At 42.2% G+C, this 20,864-nt stretch overlaps 1 protein-coding gene across 9 annotated transcripts in view; it reads right to left on the bottom strand.

Annotated features, from left to right (window-relative positions):
• The window catches only part of MYO9B (myosin IXB), a 41,867-nt gene that overhangs the window by 4,259 nt on the left and 16,744 nt on the right, over window positions 1-20,864 (bottom strand). For 4 of the 9 annotated variants that reach the window (XR_015774624.1, XM_014259963.2, XM_014259964.2 and 1 more), the window contains exons 5-37: window positions 20,235-20,297; window positions 20,011-20,110; window positions 19,773-19,873; window positions 19,430-19,559; window positions 18,885-18,974; window positions 18,528-18,644; window positions 18,114-18,248; window positions 16,136-16,257; window positions 15,425-15,566; window positions 14,998-15,193; window positions 13,748-13,823; window positions 13,267-13,356; window positions 12,120-12,230; window positions 11,058-11,097; window positions 10,522-10,644; window positions 10,017-10,097; window positions 9,712-9,822; window positions 9,086-9,208; window positions 8,442-8,591; window positions 8,165-8,331; window positions 6,666-7,610; window positions 6,072-6,138; window positions 5,577-5,707; window positions 4,776-4,933; window positions 4,489-4,667; window positions 3,917-4,015; window positions 3,238-3,414; window positions 2,724-2,765; window positions 2,096-2,207; window positions 1,873-1,943; window positions 1,228-1,420; window positions 781-909; window positions 98-203 (exon numbers count right to left, since the gene is read on the bottom strand). Coding sequence is in view for 8 of the 9 variants with exons in the window: in XM_014259963.2 (XP_014115438.2) it covers window positions 98-203; window positions 781-909; window positions 1,228-1,420; window positions 1,873-1,943; window positions 2,096-2,207; window positions 2,724-2,765; window positions 3,238-3,414; window positions 3,917-4,015; window positions 4,489-4,667; window positions 4,776-4,933; window positions 5,577-5,707; window positions 6,072-6,138; window positions 6,666-7,610; window positions 8,165-8,331; window positions 8,442-8,591; window positions 9,086-9,208; window positions 9,712-9,822; window positions 10,017-10,097; window positions 10,522-10,644; window positions 11,058-11,097; window positions 12,120-12,230; window positions 13,267-13,356; window positions 13,748-13,823; window positions 14,998-15,193; window positions 15,425-15,566; window positions 16,136-16,257; window positions 18,114-18,248; window positions 18,528-18,644; window positions 18,885-18,974; window positions 19,430-19,559; window positions 19,773-19,873; window positions 20,011-20,110; window positions 20,235-20,297 (4,677 nt within the window). In the remaining variant the exon portion in view is untranslated. The remainder of the gene's footprint in view (window positions 1-97; window positions 204-780; window positions 910-1,227; window positions 1,421-1,872; window positions 1,944-2,095; window positions 2,208-2,723; window positions 2,766-3,237; window positions 3,415-3,916; window positions 4,016-4,488; window positions 4,668-4,775; window positions 4,934-5,576; window positions 5,708-6,071; window positions 6,139-6,665; window positions 7,611-8,164; window positions 8,332-8,441; window positions 8,592-9,085; window positions 9,209-9,711; window positions 9,823-10,016; window positions 10,098-10,521; window positions 10,645-11,057; window positions 11,098-12,119; window positions 12,231-13,266; window positions 13,357-13,747; window positions 13,824-14,997; window positions 15,194-15,424; window positions 15,567-16,135; window positions 16,258-18,113; window positions 18,249-18,527; window positions 18,645-18,884; window positions 18,975-19,429; window positions 19,560-19,772; window positions 19,874-20,010; window positions 20,111-20,234; window positions 20,298-20,864) is intronic. The other 5 variants (XM_014259965.2, XM_014259967.2, XM_005531235.3 and 2 more) reach the window with 3 other exon arrangements.

Raw genomic sequence — 20,864 nt, 5'->3', positions numbered from 1 at the left:
CCCACACTGAGACTGAAGGTGTTTAACAGTTTAGAAAGCTTCCAAGAAGCATTCAGAATCACAGTTTCTCTACAAATGAAGAAATTAAACTCATTACTTGACAAGATGGAAGATGAGTCGTTCCAAGGTATTATGATTTGCTTGTGGGAGCTGCTCCAGGACACTGTAAATAGCACAGAGTTGCTCCTGTTTCTCTGGCAGTTCTGCACAAAGGGAGAAAACACAAAATTGTAATTGGTGTGCAAGGCTAGTGGAAAGCTATGAATTCCTAAATTCTGGTAAGTCCTACTGTCATTTCATTTAGCAACTGTTATATCTGAATGTTAAAGTACCTCTCATGGCACTACAATTATCTTGTATTTTCAGATGCTGCTGCTGTTAGCGTCAAGTGACACACTAAGACCTCGCAACACTGTCTAGGGTGCCCTAATCCCACTGAAGCTACAAGAATCCAGGGATTTAAAGTATCTGTATATTCAGATCTGGTTCAGAACAAGAAGAAAAACCCTGCCTGAAAGAAAACTTATTCACATGCTTATACATTTTTTAGAAAGAGCAGCTGCAAGTTACACATTAAAAATAAAAAAAGAACACTGAAGCAAGATCAAGTAAGCTAGAGGAGAATTTCCCTGGAAAGTGTTTTATGTAAAATGTCTGAAATCATTGTTGTAAGTGCACTGGAAGGAGCTATTTAGTCAGCATGAGCAGCTTAAGAATTTCTTTTCCCAAGGACACAATGAGGTAAAAAAGGAATGCTTAGAGAATGGTTTTTAAACATACCTACAGCTCTGAGAAAATCATTGTACTGTGCTGAGGTCATCAGTGGGTCTGGCAATTCCCTCAGCCACTGCTTAAGGATCCCTGTGATGGTGTGAATAGGGTAATTCTCCAGTTTCACTGAGTTTGGGTCTGAAAAGAAATGTTTTATTTAGAGCAGCTGAATCCTTCGATGCATACAATGAGATCCCATAGAAATAAGATTAGAAACATTCAAAATTCCCATTTACAGAGCCCAACTGGCAATTCACAAGTTAAAAATAGGTAAAAGACAGTAATTTGTAGGTACTCAACAGCCTTAGGCAGCCATCAAAAATAATACAGCCTGCACAGTCAGCAAAAAGCTGTTTTTAAACACTAAGATGTGACAGATACTTTCAGATAGAAGAAAATTACAGGGAAAACTGGTATCATGCAATGAAATGCAAAGGGCGGACAACACTGCCTGACCTTCTTGCAGCAACTGCTTCAGCTCCTTCATCCGATTTGCTGATCCTGATTTCCTGTAGATGCCTTCTGTGTAGAGCCCGTGCATCTCCACGTACTCCAGCAGCTTCTCCATGACCACAGGGACCGAGTTTCTCTCGCTGGTCAGAGCGCTCACACACACCCCGAAGTGCCGGGGCTCCGTGTCCTGCTCGCTCTGCGGTTGACACAGGTGTGATCCCACTGTGAATTCCCCTTCCCAAGCTAGAAAACGCCATGGCTCCCTGCTACAACTGCTTCCAGAAACTAAAGCTGAGTGTTTTATTCTGGCCTGCTACATGCCTTTGATCATAAGGTAGGTTTCCTGAGCTGCAGCAGAAGAGCCTTTATGGTTCACATTGCAGGATTTCTTTATTAGTTTGGCCAACACTGCACACACACTGTGAGAAGGGTTCCTAAATTAGCTCAAGCATCGCCTCCCAGGAGAATGCTCTGTTTCTGCAAGTGCAGGGTTCCTCTGTGACTACATGCAGACAGAGGAGGAAACTCTTTAAGCAATTTTTATTCAGTGCCTGGACATTCACTGTTCATTTGCTGAGAAATAAAGGCAGCATTTGCATGCACCAATTCTGGTACCACAGAACCCCATCACAGATCTACGGGCCTTACCTTTTTCCCACAGGAGGTACAGCTGCTCTGGATTTTGGACATGCACTTCTTGTGACAAGTCAGCTTGCAGACTAGAGAAAGAAGCAATTGTTACAAGCATCTAAATGACATTGAAACACTTTGCATCTTGAATTACCCACTTTGTACATGGCCTATTCACCAAGGCCCACCTGTAGCAGCCAGAGCTACCAGCAGTCTGCACACCTGAGGTGTGTTCACTCACCACTGCACAGACAGGCCTTCTCCATGGGCCAGATGTAGGAGGAGCAGTGCTCACACGACTGTCGGATGCTCACTTGGTAGCTTGTGAACACGTGGCCATTGTGCTCTTCAATCTAGTGAGAGACAGCAAGGAATCAGTGAACTCTTTTTGCCTTTTAAAAATTGCTATTATTATTATTATTTCTATCCAATCGCAGATTCTCACATTTATTTTACAATTACAGCTGAAAGCTTTCACCCTGAAACCAAATTTCGCCTTAAGGCAGTCATGTTTGCTGGAATATTTCATAATTGACTTGCTGCCTTAAAGTTCATCAGTCTAACACAAGAGCTAGAGTTTTGTTATTAATATTTAGTAGTTGTTTTCTTTTACACAACCCATGCTTGAGAAAGCCTTCAGACTCTAAAAGAAGCTATGGACAAACAAGAAAATGCTTGAGTATCACCTTGCATGAGCAAGATCTCTGCTTTGTGAAAACCAGTTTTATATTGTCACATCTTCATAAAAGAAAGTCAATGAGCATGCAAAACAAACCAGAACATCGGTACAAAATCAAGCTCTTCAAAGGGTGTTTGTGTTCTGTGAGTGCACCTGAGGACTTGGATTATTGCAAAAAGAAAGCACTTACTGCACGATCTTGTTTCCGTTTCTTCTTCTGAGCTTTGGTTTGCTGCAGTGGGAAACAAAACTGGCCTTAGTCTTTGAAATTCAGAAATTCCATTCTGTTTTTTTCTCCTATTGAGTTTCCCAGACTTTACTTCACCTCCAGACATTTGAGACACTATCCTGCAGCTTCAGCTTGGTTTGAGGGTTGTCTGCGCTCACACTATCAACTTCCTAAAAACCAACTGAGCTCACTGCCTGATGACAAAGCAACTCCATCTCTCAAACCTCCAGAGAACTCCTATGTTTTCACCAAAGAAAATGCACACTTCCAGATTCTGAAAATATTAAGTTAAAAAATTAACAATTCCATAAAGGTGTATCAGCAATCAGAATTTGTTACACACATGATGTGTGTATGGCAAGCATTTCCCAAATAAAAAAGAATGCCATGGAAAAGGTTTCTGAGGCAACACAGGTCACTTATGTTAAGAGAGCAACAGTGTTTCACCATCCCATAAACAGAATAACTTTCATACCTTGGGCTGCTCAGATTCCTCTTTCTTTGTATATCCTCTGATGAATTCATCCAGAAGGGATAGAAAGAGATTCAAAACCAGCTTGACTTCTTTCTCTTCCCTTTTTTTGGCCAGGTTTGTAACTAGGAGCTGGTAATTTTCCACCAGATCTTTATAGCCAACATGGATTTGTCCATTCTAAAGAAGGAAAAATACTTGTCAGGCATTTCTTTTTGATACTGTTGAGACAGTTTCATATTTTCATGTACTTAAGTTCAGAGGTGAAAAAGTACAGCCATGATCAAAGTCAAAGATAACAGCCCATGACAGAAGCAAGTTAACACACTTCCCTCCTGCACTGTCCAACAGCACTTGGCTGACACAAAGCAGTGTCAGAAGAATATTGGAAAAGCTGTTGGCTCCTATCTTTGGTGTTTAAACACAGCAGCATTAAGAGGCTGAAGACAGCAAAATCCATCCATTTCTAAAAATAAATTTATGGCTGAGTGAATGAGAAAAGGAAAATAAAGCAGGCTGCTTGAGATTACAGAACTGTAAAATGAGTCTAACATTCAGCTCTGAATTCTATCCTGAGAATTGCTGAACTGCTTTGTTGAAGAGCTGCAGGCCAAGACTTTAACCTGCACACTCATTTCATTTATTGCCTGCCAACTTTCCTTTATTGAGACTTACTACTTACAGGAGCAGAGTACATGGTCTTGATGTTTCCTCTGAACTTCTCTGTGGCTTCAAAAAACAAACATTCAACACCAGACTTCTGGGAGCGTAAGTCATTGATCTAGAAAAAAATACATCTGCATCAGATTTTGTTAAAAAAAGAACATCTGAACAGAGTTAAGCTTCAGTGGCTGGGCTTAGTCATTTGTGACCATTCCAATTATTTAAAACAACACTTTTTAATGCATTGTGCTGACGATACAAAACAGGAGAGTCGGGTAGTTGGGCTTTAGAGAATTCTCTCTTTACTTACAACTCTCTCTGTTGTTTTAATACAAGTTTTGCTGCCCACTCATTTGTAAACAAAGAACTATCATGAATGCCCTGTATTGTATTTAATGCAACATTATGCATTCAGTGACTTGAGGAAAAAAATAGGAAGGGCCCTAATGCAGACCTAACGCAGCCAAACCATCCAAACAATTCCCTTTTGCTTCAGATTATAACAAACTTGCACCTAGACCAACAGGCTTAAAAATTCTACACAAACAGTGAACAAAGACTTGAATTTTATCATGGCTAGGAGCCTTTCACCTTGTTTAGGAGGAACTCATCCAGGTGTTTCAGCTCATTGGCATTTGCAATCTCCCGGACCATGGACGCGCGCCAGTTCTGGGACACGCTCGAAATCTTGCTGATCTTTATGGTTCTGTTCTTCTTTGCTTTGCTGCTCTCCTTCCCAGCCTGGGGGCGGCTTGGCTGCCCTGAAGAACCTGCCAAAGAAATGGATTTGTACATTCAAGCAGGGTGAGGGAATTCTGCAGCATTTGTTTCCTTGCAGAAAAGACTCACTGCGCTGAAGGTTAAATCACCAAACTCACCTTCTGAAACTTTCTGGGCTCCTCCTGTGTCGGTAAAGAGGACACAAGATACAAGGGAGAGGCCATCTCCTTCCTCAATCACATCAGAACTCTCCTTTGCAATTTTCTTGTCTGGCTTTTTTCCCAAAAGTCTACGCAAAGGGCTTTTGAAAGCAGACCTGAACACAAAAGCAGATCCAAGTCAGTCCCATTATAATGGAAGCTGGCTCTGCCACAAGAAGAGGCTCTTAACAATAACCCACAACAGGATTCACAACTACGGGGAATATTTAAGGCCCAACCTGCAGAAAAACTGAGCAGCACAAAAAAAGGAAAGACAATGTGAAAGCACTCCTGGAGTTTCTGCTGTTTACAAGATCAGAGAGCAACCTTCAGCATACACAGACAACACCTCACATATCCAAAACATCACTTCTGGCTGATGAAGTCCCTGGGCTGCAGAATGCCAGAGACTGGAGCAGGCCAGGGAAGCAGCATTGCACGCTTGCTGGGTTCTTCAGCTTTTATCTTGGTGTTGTATTACACTACATGAACCTTTAATCCCAGCTGTAAGTTGGTTCTTATTTTAAAAAGAATCAGTTCACAGAAAGTGTTATGCAAGAAGCAGAGAATCTGCTCCTCAGCAGGGTCAGATATCATGCTCAGAGCAACATGAACCAGCAACACAGCCACTCATATAACTGGTGCCAACTTGTGCCCCTCCACAATCACAGTCTCAAGGTGCCCAACTCAAGTACCAATGGAAAATCTCTTTTTTTTTCATTTTCTCAAAGACAGGCCAGTCACACACACAGCCCATACTTGGCATCCCCTTGCTGACTCGCTGGCTGCACAGGAACGGCCGAGTCCAAGGTAGGGAAGTGGTCACTGGGTCTCTTCTGCACAGGATATTTCTTGTTGCCTTTTTCTTCTTCTATTGGATCTGGTGATTGCTACAGGAGAGAGGAGTCGTCAAAAACTGCATTTTGAGTGACACAGATTCTTTAAAGGGTTTTAAAAGCTAGAATGGTGAAGTTTGCTTCATCAAGACAAAGCAATTTACCCAATAGATATTAGCTTCCCAATACAAGAGCCAAATATATTTAATGCTTTGATCAAATATCAAAGATTTTTATTTAAAATGAGGTTTTCAAATTACTGTATAATATTTCCTGATGATTGTTTTTACATGGGTATCAAGCAAAAAGAAAATCAACCTGAAGGAACACAGAAACACACTACAGACAATTATTCACAAATCTTTAATATTTATAAACAATGATAATTAAGTATAAATATGCACAATAGCATCAGTACCTGGTTCATGGCAACAGTCTGGGCCAAAGTTGAGAGGTCACTTAATGAAACTGAACTCCCCTTCTTCCTGTAGTAAGATGAGTTTCAGAATATGTATTTTAATAAAGTCTGTGGCCTTTTCACATCATTTAAATAACCCACATATCAACACTACATCTGAGTCAGAACCCTGATCAGCCCCTGCAATTTACTTTTAAATGCAAAATATACTGGAGAGGTGAAAAACCATGGGAATGTCAGATTTCCTCCCATATCAGAAGGATGATGCTTGCAAGCTGCAGGTCACTAAAACCTTGTTTTCATTGGGTAAAAGATACATGAAAATAAACTCCAGACACTATTTCAACTAATGCCCTGACTCTCCATTTTAATACAGCCAGGCAGGCTTTGCATCTTTTGTGAGCTTCTGAAAACATTCTGCATGTACAAATTCACTGCAAGACTGGGAGCCAAGGAAAAGCAGGAATTGTTCACAATACCATTTCCCCCTATAACGTGGTCCAAATGCACAGGCTCTCAGGAGTTCTCCACTGATTTTTAAACATTACAGATATCTGCTTTCTGTGAAGTGAAAAAAAAGGAAGCTGCCCTTACTCTAGCTGATCCTGAGGAGACTTATCCACACATATCCTTCCATCCAAAGACTGACTCAGCACATCATTCTGGCCAGCATCAGACTGTCTCTTTCCTTTCCACTTCTCTCTCTTGTACTTTAGCTTCTCTGGGTCATCCACGTATCTCTGGATTGCAGAAGTGGGGCTGTCCAGGTCTTTGGTTGCCCTTTGCCGCCTGTTTTTATCTGCCCAGCAGTCAGCAGGGCCCTGAAAGCTGCCAGTAGCAGACAGTGTGTTACGAACATTCAGTGCAAGATCTGTTGGCCTTTCAGGGCATGTAAAGCTTTGGCTGCCTTTTACTTGGTTATTTTGCTTCCCTTGTGTTTTCATTCTGTCAGCTGCCGTGTCCTCTGCTTGTGATCCAGGTGGTTGCTCAGGAACAGAACCACTTTCTTTTATCTCACTTGATGGTGGAATATCTGAAAGAGTTTTTTCTTTGCTTGGACTTTTCTCTCCCTCACTGCTTCCCTGAAGGACGTTATCTTCTTGTGCTGTGGATTTCTCTAGCTCTGGAGAAGTTTCCAGAGCCTCTTCAGAAACAGTTTGCTCCTCCTGGCACAGCACGGATGGTCCTTCAAAGGAGAGGAGCACATGCTTGTTCTGCAAATCATTGTGTTCCAGCCCCCTCTGCCGACGGGATTCCCGCTTCTCCCGGCTGTTGGTTACTTTCTCCGAGCCCTCCATCGTGTGCTTCTGGGGTAACGTGGCTTTCTCAGATGAGCTCAGGTTTTCAGCTTGTTCATTTTGAGCTTGATCTTCATCCTCAACAGCTTGATCTGGCTCTGACTCGTGTTTCACAGGCAGCTCATCTGTTGCTGGTTCACTCTGCTCATCCCTGCTCATATCATCCTCTTTGTCCTCATCTTCCTGCATTTCTCTCTGCTTTTCTTCAGCTTTCTGCCTTTCTAGAACCATTTTCTGGTATCTGTTAAGAATTTTTAACATAAAAAACCAAATCCTTAATGCCCAGGGGTCCAAAAAAACCACCAACTGCCTAAATGCAGCCCAAATAGTGATACAGACCCAAATTACACCTCCAGTCCCAGGGGGACTGCAGGGAGGTGTCTGCTTGTCAGGACTTGCAGCACCACTACAGCTCAGCTGAATAAAGCTCAAGTCCTGAGCACTTACAGTGTCCACACTCCACTGACCACTTGATACTGACTGAAATATCACATGGAGTAACTACCTTAAAGTTCATATAATCCCAGAATGGTTTGAGTTGGGAGGGACCTTAAAGATCATCTCATTCCCATCCCCCTGCCATGGGCAGTGACACTTTCCACTATCCCAGGGTGTTCCCAGCCTCACCCAACCTGGCCTTGGACATTTCCAGGGGTCCAGGGGCAGCCACAACTTCCTTGGGCAACAGTTTACCAGGTTGTTTACTAAGTCACCCCAACACACAAACTGAGCTTGGCAGGTGAAGCCAGGTGATTAAATGGATGTTCTCATGCCACGTTGCTCCTTCCCCTTTACCTCTTACGCTGCAGGTGCCCCCTGAGCAGGGCCTGCAGGAGACAAACTCTCCTCCTGAGCTGCAGGAAGCGTTTCCGCTGCCGGTGCCGCCTCCAGGCCGCCTGGATCTCGATGGCAGCGTTGTTCCTCTGCAGAGCCATCCTGACACAGCGGGAGCGCCAGCACGCCTGCAAAGGGAGGTTTCCAAAGTCAGGAGGGACACTTCAAGGTGGGGAGTGTTACATGACAGACTTTGTTTGTTTATTAGGAAAATAAGGTCAGCAATTCTTGAAGATACCTGTAGAACAACGGCTGCCTGCCGCATCCTGAGAAAGCGTCTCCTTTCCAAAACCATCCTGAGCCAGCTCTGAAGGAGGATGATTTTCCTCATCACTTCTTTGTGTAGTGTATCCTGTAGTATCTGCCTTTCAGCCTCTTTCATAAAAACCTGTTCAGTTAGAGAAAAGTTCATCAAGAAGCAGTTAACAGGAGCCTTTCAGCCCCCACTGGAGTGATAACAGATGAGGTAATGGTTTGGTACCACTGCACCAAACCTTGACAACTTGCTCAAAGTTGACAGCTTGGCCAAAAAATAAAAGTCCTTTTAAATTTCAGAGTTTGGATTCTAAAACTTACACCTGTTCTTACAGCCTTCAAATCACAGAACCCTTCTAAAATGCAAACATTGACCTATTTGACAAATGCCAATAGCAACGATTTCCCAAACAGTATCTATATAACATGGATTTGTACTGTAGTCAAGAAACCAGGCTGGCATCAAAACCCAGGGGTCAAGTATAACCTCTTTGTCACCACTTGCAAGAGTTAAAATAGCCAATTTAGGTACAAAAAGCAAAGAAGAGTAACACTTGTAAATGAACTACACTGAACTTTGCAGTGTACAACAGAGTTTCTTACTGCCTTACAGAAAGTTTCACAGACCTTGGTCTTCCCTATTTGATAGTAGTTTTCATTCAGTTTGAGTTTATTCAAATAACCACAAATGTCTTCCTTGGAGGCTTTGGCATTTTTGGGTAGTAACACCTGAAACTGATCAATGAATTCCTGTAAAAAGCAGAGACAGCAAGAGACCAAAGTTAGAAGAAAACTACCAAGTTTAGAGTTTTATCTCCAAAATAGAATTCTATTTAAGACACTTAAGCTACAGAGATCTGAAAATACCTCTCACTCCAAACTGAGCTATTTTTCCACATAAAATGCAGGCTACAGTCAGCCTCGTGTTAATGAGAAAGATCACCTGGATGTGATCTCTAAACCCTCCCAGAGTGTTTTACAGAAAACTAAAATTCCCACATGGAGACAGCACTGTGCAGCACTGACTGACTGCACTCAGAATGTTTTCCTTCACACAACCAGGAAGGATTTACTGGCACATGACTCACAACAGTTTAACTACAACTTTTTACCATGGAGGCTCTCAAAACTACAGTGCATTTTTACAGCTCATCCCAAGGGTCATGAGCCTCATATGAAGAGACACACAAGGCATGTTTTCTGAAGAGAGCAGATGTTCCTGAAAGCACAACCACTTCCAGTTCCCACCCTACCTGGAACGTGTATTTGGCACTGTAGCCAGACCTCCTGATCCGCACAGTTTCCAGCATGCCCGTGTACCGTAACTGCTGCAGCACCAAGCTCTCATCAAAGAGCATCTCCTTCTGTAAAAGATCAGCAGAAAAAAGCCACTGAGAGCCTGAGGAGCCCAGCTGCTGTTGTAGGGACAGCAGAATTCTTTCCACACCTTGGTTACCTTTTACCTGCACACAGAGTGACAGTGAACAAGTTGAAATAAAGAGATTCCAAGGCTCGTGCCCTGGATCTCAGCAGGCAGCTCAGCTCTGAGGCAGCTCACCTTCTCTGCATTGGAGCGGATGCAGCGGATGAAGAATGGCTCAGCCCTGCTCAGTGTCTCCAGCAACTTGTTAAGTGAAGTCTGAAATGAAACAGCCACAAAGTTTTCCTCAGGTATTAGTATTTTGAGTGGTGTTTCACAGCAGGACAGCTTCTGCCTCAGGAGTTGGGCTGCTTCAGGTCTGATGGCTATACAAAATCCAAACAGATACTCCCATATTGCTCAGCACATCCCTGTATTTGGTATTTGCTTTTAGCTTTTCTCAAAAGAATTTAAAGCAGGGTTTGAATATGTTCTCACAGTGGCACGAGATCTGTATACAATGATGATCAATACAGAGAACTGACATATGTCATGGCATAAATGGCATCTCAAAATGTACTCTGACTTCAATCAAGTAAAAACCCCACTTCAAAAAACCCCCAAGAATAAAACCCACTTTGCTTTCCAAGCAAGACCAGCCTAGATCAGGCCAGGAGGGCCTGTGTCCTGAGGTGTCACCTACCTGGAACTGGGCACTTATGCTGGGGGGTTTCTTCTTCTTGTGCAAGTGCAAAAGGGACTTTGTAGTCCGATCGTGCAGGGTCATGCTCATGATGAGCTTCAGAGATTTGGAATCCAGCAAGTTCTACGAGAAAGTTTGTATAATCAACAAAATGCAAGTCTTTCAACTAAAAGGGAAATATTTGTCTGAAAAGAGTCAGAATGAAACCAGCTACCCAGAGTTCCACATTCAATGGCATGCTACATTTAATGATTATTTCTATTTTGGGAAAAAACATTTTTTTAAAAGTGAAGCTTTTAAAGTGTAAGGTGAACAAGGGGAATCACAAAATCACTGCATTTGCCTTCCCTGACTTCTCCATATCTGTCTAATTAAACAATTCTTATTAAAATGAACATTCACCTATTTTTTAGCTTAGATAAATAACACATTTTTCCTACATTATAAAACAGTTCTGAAGTGAGTTCTCTCAATCAAAATGAAATTCACAATGCAAAAAAGCCCAAACCCGAGAAAAATCTAAATTTTCTGGTTACCTTGGGAATGATCTGCTTTTGCTTGACACCTCTACTTTTCCTGTTAAAATATTAAAGATAATTTAAGAAAATACACATGATTTTGATTATTTCAGCAAGCCATAAGTTGGTGCAATTTATGAGGCAAGGTGAAGGACAGAAGAAAATGAGCACAAGGGTGTGTTCATGCATGCCTCACAAGTGATCAATGCAAGAAATGCAAACTGCTCTGCAACAAGAACAATTTTTTTTTTTCCCTCAAATAAACTCTGTAGGTATTGGAAGCTTTCAAAAGTGAAACATTACCTCTGAAGCTAAAGCTATTCAAAACTGCCCTGTTGTACAGACTACTGGAGCATGAGCATCTTTAGCAAGGGTATGGTCATTAAACTCATTATAAGGCACTATCAAATAAATATACTTGATTCAGAAGTTACAGCTGCTGGCACCAGAACCTCTGTGAAAGCACCCAACTGCTCCCAAAAGGACAATGCATGTCCCAGCACCAGGAACTCTGGAACGTCTGAGCAGGACACACACTTCAGGCACAGCTCTCATCCACACACAGAAGGTGAAGAAGTGGAACTCTCAGAAAGAAGGCTGCAGTTCATATCCTGCTGGTTCTAAGCATGTTAACTGTGATATAGGGCAGGTTCCTGCTCTGAGCCACCCAATTTACATTTACTTATTATACAGCAGAGCATAGATTCATTTCCTTACACATGCACAGAACTGCAGCTGTAAGGACTCTAAACCCAGGAATATATCCAGCAGCACCCTGAATTTCAGGAAACATTTGTCACACCTTGTGGGAGATCTCACTGTTGAATATTTTGCAACAACAAGCTCACACTACATACCTGGGGTTTTTAAAGCAAGTTCACATGAGAAGTAGGTTTAACTTTCAGCTAAGACAATGAAGCAACAAAGTGTTCTCTACAGCCTATTTGCAGAAGGGATGTTTTATTTTTAATTGTCTTTAGTGTTTTTCAAAAGACAAATTTGGGACAAGCATCATTTTTAGGGACTGCAGTAACTGCTTGGTTCTTGTTGCATTTTCAAAGCAATACCCAGAGCACTCACAGGAGGTGGGAGCGGTGTTGAAGCTGACTGAGGGACCGAAGCAGCTCACAGGGATCATCACCCTGCCAGGGCAGTCCTTTAATACTGGCGATGATTTGTTCATGCATGTCTCTAAAATGATCCACAGCAAAACACAGGTGGCAAACAGAGATACACAGCCATGAGAGAGGGGGGAAAAAAGGAGTTAAAACCCCAAAAGGTTCCATCACCAAGTGTGCTCCAAAATGTAGCAGGTCAATCCCAGGCTACTTTTTCCTAAACATGAGTGATTTTGATGACAAGTCAGCACTTTCTACTCCATCAGTGCTCCAAAATTTAATTGCCAGGGCTCAACTTGTTCTCTGATTCTACCTTTTAATGTAAATTCTTGAGCCATTAATCCAGAAAATGGAGGGAAATTTAGCAAAATGCACTTAACAGGCAATGACATTAAGGAAGGACATTAAGCCAAGGAACCCTTTCAGGTAGATATATGCTTCTTTATAAACAACAGTAAACTTTTTAATAGAGAGATTTGACTAGTAAAATGAGGCTACTTAGACTTACATCAGAAAAGTAAGTTATAAACAAGCTCTTAGAGGGATACTTGAAGAAATTTTAGCTTTCATTTCCATTTCAAACTTATTCATGTTTAGCTTTTCAAAGTAAGCCTGGGATGGTCCTTAATTTGTGGCATGTTCCATTCTTCAAGCATGCACTGTGCTTGTGAAGTGCTGCATCCTGGCATGGAGAACTTACCTTCTTTACTCTCCAGAGAGGCACAAACCAAAAATAACAGAAGTGTAAGAACCACTTCTGACTTTTAGATGCTCTCCCCATTCTGAGCTGCTCACAGAGGCAGCAACATTATTACACAGGGTTGTTACTTCCCTGGGCACCTCTGAACTTTTTTGAATATCAAGATTCAAGATATCCCAAGGAAATAGATCTGGTAAGCTGTGACCAATCCTTTCACCCAAATTGGATATTTAGTTCTTTGTTTCCCCAAGTGACAGAGGCTGTCCAGGATACAGGAATTAGGAAGCACGATGAAGTCACTACTCTAAGTGCTCCATGGCTTCACTGTCACCCAGAGCACACTGAGAAAGTCACTGTGTCCTGCAAATGTGCCTCCCTGGCCTGGGAGTTCAGGCCTTTTGCTACTTACTTCTTGTTCTCACAAAAAGAAATGATGTCTTGAAAAGCATTTATATCGAAATCCTCAGAACAATCAAATGAGAAATCGAGCACTGAGCAGCTGCAAAAGGAACATGTACAAAGCCTAAATATCCATGGAAAGGCAAATCTCCCTACAGAGGTACAGTTCTATAAGACTGGCCCTGCCTCTGCCCCCTTCAGTGACCTGGACTGGCTGCAGAGGAGCACACAATGCTAAAAGCTGCACACACCAACCACAGAGAACTCAAAAACCCAGTGGTAAATGGAACTGAGGTTGTCCCTGACATGTGGTGGCATTGGATCTTACATAAAATAAGCTCGAGTGTTGTTTGGAAGGTATTAAAAAGGCCAAAAAAAACAAGATAGAAAAAATAAAACTTGCTTTCCTTATGGAAGGATCTAGATGAGATCTGATATATGAAAATCCAACTCAGCAGTTCAGCTGTAGGGGTTAAGGATGCGTTTCTCACCGATAAACTTTTTCTATTGGTGTATTCGATCTCTGGAGCTCTCCAAGGGGAACTCTGGGTCCTTGACGTACGACTCCTGTTAGGAAATAACCAAAAAATTGCATTTTGATAAAGATATGAGCAGGCAAAAAACCCCAAACAAACCACCGTACTTTGCTGCTCAAACTCCCTTCTACTAGAAAGGAAGCTGCAGCTGCTCAAATTTAGTAGTTAATTCTGAATACTCATTTGATACTTCACAGAGTTCTAAGAAGATCAAAACTAATGATAAGATGAAAATATCAGAACTATCACCCCTCCAGCTTTCACAAACACGCCTTCAAGTCTGTCCCAGCCTGCTGGAAATGCTGCACTGACTGGAGGAAGAAAACTGAATGACCTCAGGTAAGAACAGTGCCAACCTCCTCCATGTGTGAATATTAAACCATTTCCATACCCAGTTTGCTTTTAGCACCAAAGATGGTGTCTGGTTGATGAAGTTTTGCCACAAACTCATTCTGCCAGCAGAGCAGCTGTAGAGTATTAAGTGTTTTCAGAGCAGTTTTCTGTGCCATATCTTCAGTTTCCCAGCCCTATTTGCAGTTTCCTGTGCCCTACCTGCCATTTCCCAGCCACACCCACACTTTCCAAGCCTTACCTGCAGTTTCCCATGCCCTATCTGTGCCATACATGCACTTCCCCATGCCTTACCTGCACTTTTTGAGCCCTACCTGCAGTTTCCCAAGCCCTACCTGCAGTTTCCTGAGCCATACCTGCAGTTTCCTGAGCCAGACCTGCAGTTTCCCAGCTTTAGCAGCACTTTCCTTTGCCCTACCTGCCATTCCCCATCCCCACCTGCTGCTTCCCGTTCCATCCCTGCCGCTCCCCATCCCCACCTGCCGTTTCCCAGTCCATCCCTGCCGTTTCCCAGTCCATTCCTGCCGTTTCCCAGTCCATTCCTGCCGTTTCCCAGTCCATCCCTGCCGTTTCCCAGTCCATCCCTGCCGTTTCCCAGTCCATCCCTGCCATTTCCCAGCCCCATCTGCCATTTCCCATTCCATCCCTGCTGTTTCCCAGTCCATCCCTGCCGTTTCCCAGCCCCATCTGCCATTTCCCAGTCCATCCCTGCCGTTTCCCAGTCCATCCCTGCCGTTTCCCAGTCCATCCCTGCCGTTTCCCAGTCCATCCCTGCCGTTTCCCAGTCCATCCCTGCCGTTTCCCAGTCCATCCCTGCCGTTTCCCAGTCCATCCCTGCTGTTCCCCAGCTTCACCTGCTGTTTTCTGGGCCCTGTCCCGTCCTGCCTGGGCGAACACGGCCATGGAGCGGATGGCCGCGCGCAGCACGGCCCAGCGGAACACGGCCACCGGGTCCATCCCGATCAGCTCCCGCACGAAGGCGCTGTCGCTGCTGCGCAGCAGAGCCACAATGTCCGGTCTCATGTAATCCATGTTTTTCTCCCTGAAATCCTGAAAAACAGGCACATGGAACAGCAAGCTCTTGGGAAAGCTCCCTGTTTCGTTTATTCAGAATAACAGTGAGGGTTGCCCTTCAGCCATCACCACCACCCAAAAGCAAACCCAAAGTATCTCTGAGAACCCTTCTGATCCAGCCCATTCCCAGCACATTTTCTACATCCTGACAATAAACTCCCAGAAAGGCAAGGAATTATTTTTGCGCCCAGCAGATTTACCACATACTTTGATCTGGTATTTCACTTTGCCAGCAAAGTGGCGAATAATAAAAGCAGGCTCCATCACTGGGGTTCCAACAAAAAACTTGTTCTCCTCATGTTGCTGTTTGAATTTTGCCAGTAGAGTTTGGTTGGTGGCATGTGGAAAACTGGGAATACAAGACAAAAGAGGTCAGTTATTTCTCAAATACAGTTATGTTTATTAGGGTGACAGAATGAACCAATTGCTGCTTGTGGAAAGTATTAATTGTTCAAGATCTCTACACCTGCTTTGAATTTTAAAGGTGGGCTCAATTTCTGGACCCAAAACAAGCAGTTCCACACACAGAAGAATATTCTGAGCTTTCAAGTGTACATCAATGTTTCCTCCCACTTCACCAGTCAAATTTAGTTAGCACCACATTAATTATTTACCACACTTGCTACTTAATGCTCCAAAGACTCACAGACATGCATTTTACTTTAATTGCAGCTCCATGGTAAGCCACAAACATGGAAGTTCCTAAGTTTGCATAAGCCAAAGTTCAATTTCAGCATCAATGTATATTACCACCATACTGGAATCAACAGAAACAAACTCCAGTGTAAATCATAGTCATAAATAACTCCTTGCTTCCCACAACATTCCTCTACTTTTTCAAGGGCTGTATTTCTGCTCCCTTTCACAGCCCTTCCCTCCCCCCTGCCACCAATGTTTTTGCAGATGTTTGTTGCTTACTTGCTTTCTTCATCCAGAAGATAGAAGAGGCCAGTTGGCTTCTTGCTGATTAAGTGAATGCAGGCCACATTATCAGTATAGTCAATATTGTGCCAAGTGATCCCTTCACTCTTATATTCCTCCTGTGCAGCTCAAGAAAATTCCCTTATCAGTACAGTGCCCTGACCTTTGATGTCCTGTGGTCTAAGTGCTTAAAATACAGTCTTGGGCAGCTACAGCAAGTGGAGTTTGTTAGTTCAGGCAACAGAGACGAAAATAAGGAGACTTTATAAACCAGAACAGAAGAACAGGCATAGTGGCACAGATCAAAGGTCCTCAGGCACATCACTCATCAGGGTCTGTTTGGGGCAAAACTATTTCAAAACCAAAGCTGTGAAAGGAATGTTCTGCTGTGCTCTGCCTTCCCAGCAATCAGCAGCCTGTGACCCTGGAGTCAGACATTACATCCACAGCACTCCAGTAAAACTGGGCAGACACAGAGGAGTTCAAGTCTATTTTCTCTTCCATAATTTTTGTATTGTGGGAAATGAGAATAGTTAAATATCAAGTTCTAGAATTTTCATATTGCATCGTCAGAGGAAATAACAGAAATTGCAAAACAGGCAGTTAAGGCCTACACAAGATCAGAACTTCCCTAAGGAAGCAATGGATATTGCTCAGGCTCAGAACATTTGGAGCTCCCTGACAAGAGAACATGAAGCTCTTCTGCTATAGTGACAAACCCTCAAATGCTCAACAAGACAAGCTTTCCACTAAGATAGAGAAGCAAAATACCAGATTTTCCTAATGCTTTCTTAAAGCTTTTCTTACTACCCACAGGAAAAAGCTAATGATAAGGTAATAAAGTAAAAAAATGATAAAGTAAAAAAAGAATCACACAGAAAATTAAATAAGTTTTATGTTTAACAAGGGACAAAAGGCACCTCTTATGTTCTAGATGATAATGATGATAAATGCATTATTTTTAAGTAGGTGGAATTCAGTCTGCCCAACACAGTGCACACCGTGTTAACAGAACTGAAATGCCATTTTCCACAGACAAAAAAGCCATTCTTTAAAAAGATATAGAGATCCCCCTGAGGGCCCTCAGGCTGCAAGAGATACAGGAAATGGGTCATTCAAGGATTAAGCTTATTTGGAAAAATGGCATTAGGCAAAAAAAAGAAAAAGAAGACAATGTAACTATTTACTCTGGCCAGCCTGGATAGCCAATTCTGTCCTAAGTTACAAAACAGGGACCTCAACATTACACACAAAATTTGAATGTTTGGTAATTTTATTTTCTTTAAAAAGCTTGCCTAAAGTTGTTGACAAAGTATCACATACTAGAGAATGACTCTTTTCAGCAGTGACCTGAGAACCACACTTCTGCACAAAGCAGAAAAAAAACAAGTCTGGAGCAAACCCCCTCCAAAACCCAGTCCAGAAACAGGATCTGCTGGCTCCTGCAGCACTCAGAGTACTCTGTCAGATGACACCATCAAACAAGTCAATCAACACATGCCAGGACTTCAGAACCACTGCCAGGATCAGAGTTGTATCCCCTAAATGCAGGTGGGTGGGAGAAGCAGCAAAGACTGGTTATTAAATACTTACAGACTGAAAAATAAGAGAAGCTGGTTCCCAACCATTAAAATAAAACCACCTGAATCCAACCCCTCACCTACAGACTTCCAGTACCAAAGTTCACAATTTTAGCTGACTTCTGTCTGGGATCACCTGAGTGTTATCTTAGTTTTTGCAGTCAAGCAGAAACTTAGTGCCAGCCTGCTGAAGAAAGACCCCACTATCATTAGTACAATAACAAGCAACAGTGAAAGAAGAGATTGAAAAAGTAAAGATGTTCAGAAAACAAAAATATTCAGAAATATTCAAGCAATTGTGCCATGGGGTTTTGCAGAATAGAGGCTAAGTTTGCATAATACATAAACTCTTGATAAAAACAAAAGTTTTCACTCCAGTGACTCTTGTTTCTTACCTGCTCCAATTTGAAAATGTGCTGATTGAAATAATACTGAAGTTGCTCATTTGCATAATTTATACAGAACTGCTCAAAACTGTTGGTTTCAAAGTCTTCAAATCCAAAAATATCAAGTACACCAATGGAGAGACACTAAAAGAAGATGTGGAAATCTAGTTACCAATCTGTCATACAGTGCCTTAACCCCCAAGAGATAAAAAGTCCAGAAACCACTGCAGTCTGTGCTGAAAGATTTTAAATATTTAATAGGTCTGTCTACTGTGAAAATAGAGATGATTAAATATTACCAGGAGATTTACCATGGGAAGTATCAAAATTTATCCCAGATATCACAACACATCATCTCTAGCATCGACTGTTGGGTCCAAACACAAAACTGCCTGCAAAGACTTGGTTTAGTGAGAGACTTACTGTAACAGATTCCTCCATGTCCTTCTTGTTAAGGAGTGCATGATTGATCCTCAGAACAATCCAATCAAACAGAGCACTGTACAAGGACTTTGCCATGGAATCACGAGCTGTTATTGCCTGCAGATCAAACAATCTTCAGAACTTTGATTAAAAAAATAATCATTTCTGTTTCAAACCAGCGTCACTCACGGGTTACAATCCCAGCAGAGAGAAATAAAACCATAATTTGCCTTTAATTCAAACTTCTAACTTTCCAATCATCCCTCACAAAAGGTGAAAGTGTACCATAATAGCTTTTTTAATCCAGAAAAGCAAGTTTCAGTTATTTAAAATCACTCTACAAGTGTTTTTACTCACCTCATTGAGACTATATGGCAAAATAAGCTTATCATTAGCAGTCACAGTTTTTCTTTTTGTTAGCACTTCTACCAGGATTTCCCGTTTAACCTTCAAAACAAAAGAGAACAAGAGTTACTGTCACTATCAAGCTCCCCAACGAGTTATTTGACTGCAACAGTGGACATACAACTTCTTCAGAGAAGCTCTTTGACAACAGCCACATTTATCATCCATCAGCAGCTTTGCAAGTCCTACAACTTGTTTAAATTATCCTGTTTACATTCATTCAGATGTTTCCCTGTGGTGGCAAAGAACACACCTACACTGAATCTATTCTTGCTCATCACTGTGATTGGTGAGTCAACAAACTCTATTTCCATGCTATAGATTATATTCCATCTCTAACCCAAATAATCTCACTAATTCCATGTTTCCCCTCCCGCAAGAGAAATTATCTCATGAAGGAGATTTAGATACAGCAATTGGGGTATCTGAGTGAAATGCTGAGGTAGAACATGACAAACAGGTATATCACACATGAATGCTAAAGAGAAATACTTTACTTTCAACAGCTGGGAAAGGATGTCCAACACTTCAGGAGGTCCCACGTCCAACCCTTCATCCCGACCTGTGGCTTTCTTCTTGTATGTGACGTTGCCCAAATACAGAATAGCTGAAAGTACTGAGAAGATTCTAAGGATGCAGAAATTGAATTATGTCAGAATTTTCCTTAAGAGAGTTCATTATAACAGGTCAGCAGACCTAATTCTGCCTCAAGAATTAGTCTGTAAGCTCTCAAATACTCAGCTCTCCTCGTTCCCTACAGAACCACATATGATCCCAACTGCTCCTTGCAACCCATGAACAGTAACTGCCAGTAACAAAAGCTTACAGAATTCCACTTACTGTTTCTTTGTTGCTGAAAGGAAGCCAACCATCTCCATGGCTTGTTTTAATCTCTCAAATTCATGTCGGAGATCTTCCCCATCTTCAATTTTCAAGTTATGCTGCAAAGAGAAATCCAAAAAATGGCAAAGAGTGAAACCCAAACATCACAAAAAGCCCAGTATAATCAATTCTCCCTTTCATCTTTGACACAACACACAGACAACCCTTAGCAATGCATTGGTAAATCACAGATTACCTGGTTGAGGTAGAAATAATCTTCAGGTTGCTTGAGGTGAAATTCTTTACGCTCTTCCTCACTGACTCCAAGAAGCAAATAATAAAAGACATGGTAGTTCCTGCAAAGCCAATACATTTCTCTCATGAAAATATAGTGGATTTTCTTTTATTGTATATAGTTCAGATGCTCTTCAACTGCTGCACTGATTTGAATTCTCTTGGGAAACTGTATTTCTCTCTTACCTTTCATCTTTTTCTTGAGAAACCAGACGAGATTTTTCAAGCAGGTATTTTTCAACCACAGCCCTAAGGAGCCACAGAAAATGAAATAAGCATGAGGGCAAAAAGAAAAGACCTCAGAAAACATCAGACAGTAAGTGCCAAGAGAGTTCAGATAATGAGATCTGCACTAAATGTGCAAGAGAAGAGCTCAGACACTACCTTAAATCTAAACCAAGAATTTCAGTAGGCCCTATATTGTGACTGGAGCAAAGAAATACCCAAGGAACATCACTCTGCAGTGCTGGGGTTTAGTGCAGATAACTGAGAACAGGCAGACCAAGCAAGGAAAGTGCTGATGAAAATTGCCACCAGAAACAAGACTCACAGAGTGGTAACAATGTGTTACCCTGGAAGATAAACATTTATCTGACAAGGCATACCAAGGCAAGACCCCAGAAATATCCCAGATATCTGCCTGATTCTCATCCCAACAATTCTGCTGGGTTTTTATGTCAGTGAAGACATCAACCCAGAATGGAAGCCAGCCAGCCAGCAAACCCCCTACAGGGTGAGAAAGTAACCTAAACAATAATTCCAAGTCTTTGACAAGGGGTACAATCATTGAGGACAAAGTTTGAGCACCTTTTTTTC

This window comes from Pseudopodoces humilis, chromosome 28 (assembly GCF_049639895.1).
Source record: "Pseudopodoces humilis isolate 2021_Gansu_Grassland_sample_001 chromosome 28, ASM4963989v1, whole genome shotgun sequence".
Lineage (NCBI taxonomy): Eukaryota > Metazoa > Chordata > Aves > Passeriformes > Paridae > Pseudopodoces > Pseudopodoces humilis.
Note: the sequence above shows the minus strand (reverse complement) of the source record. Positions and strands in the feature narration are given on the sequence as shown.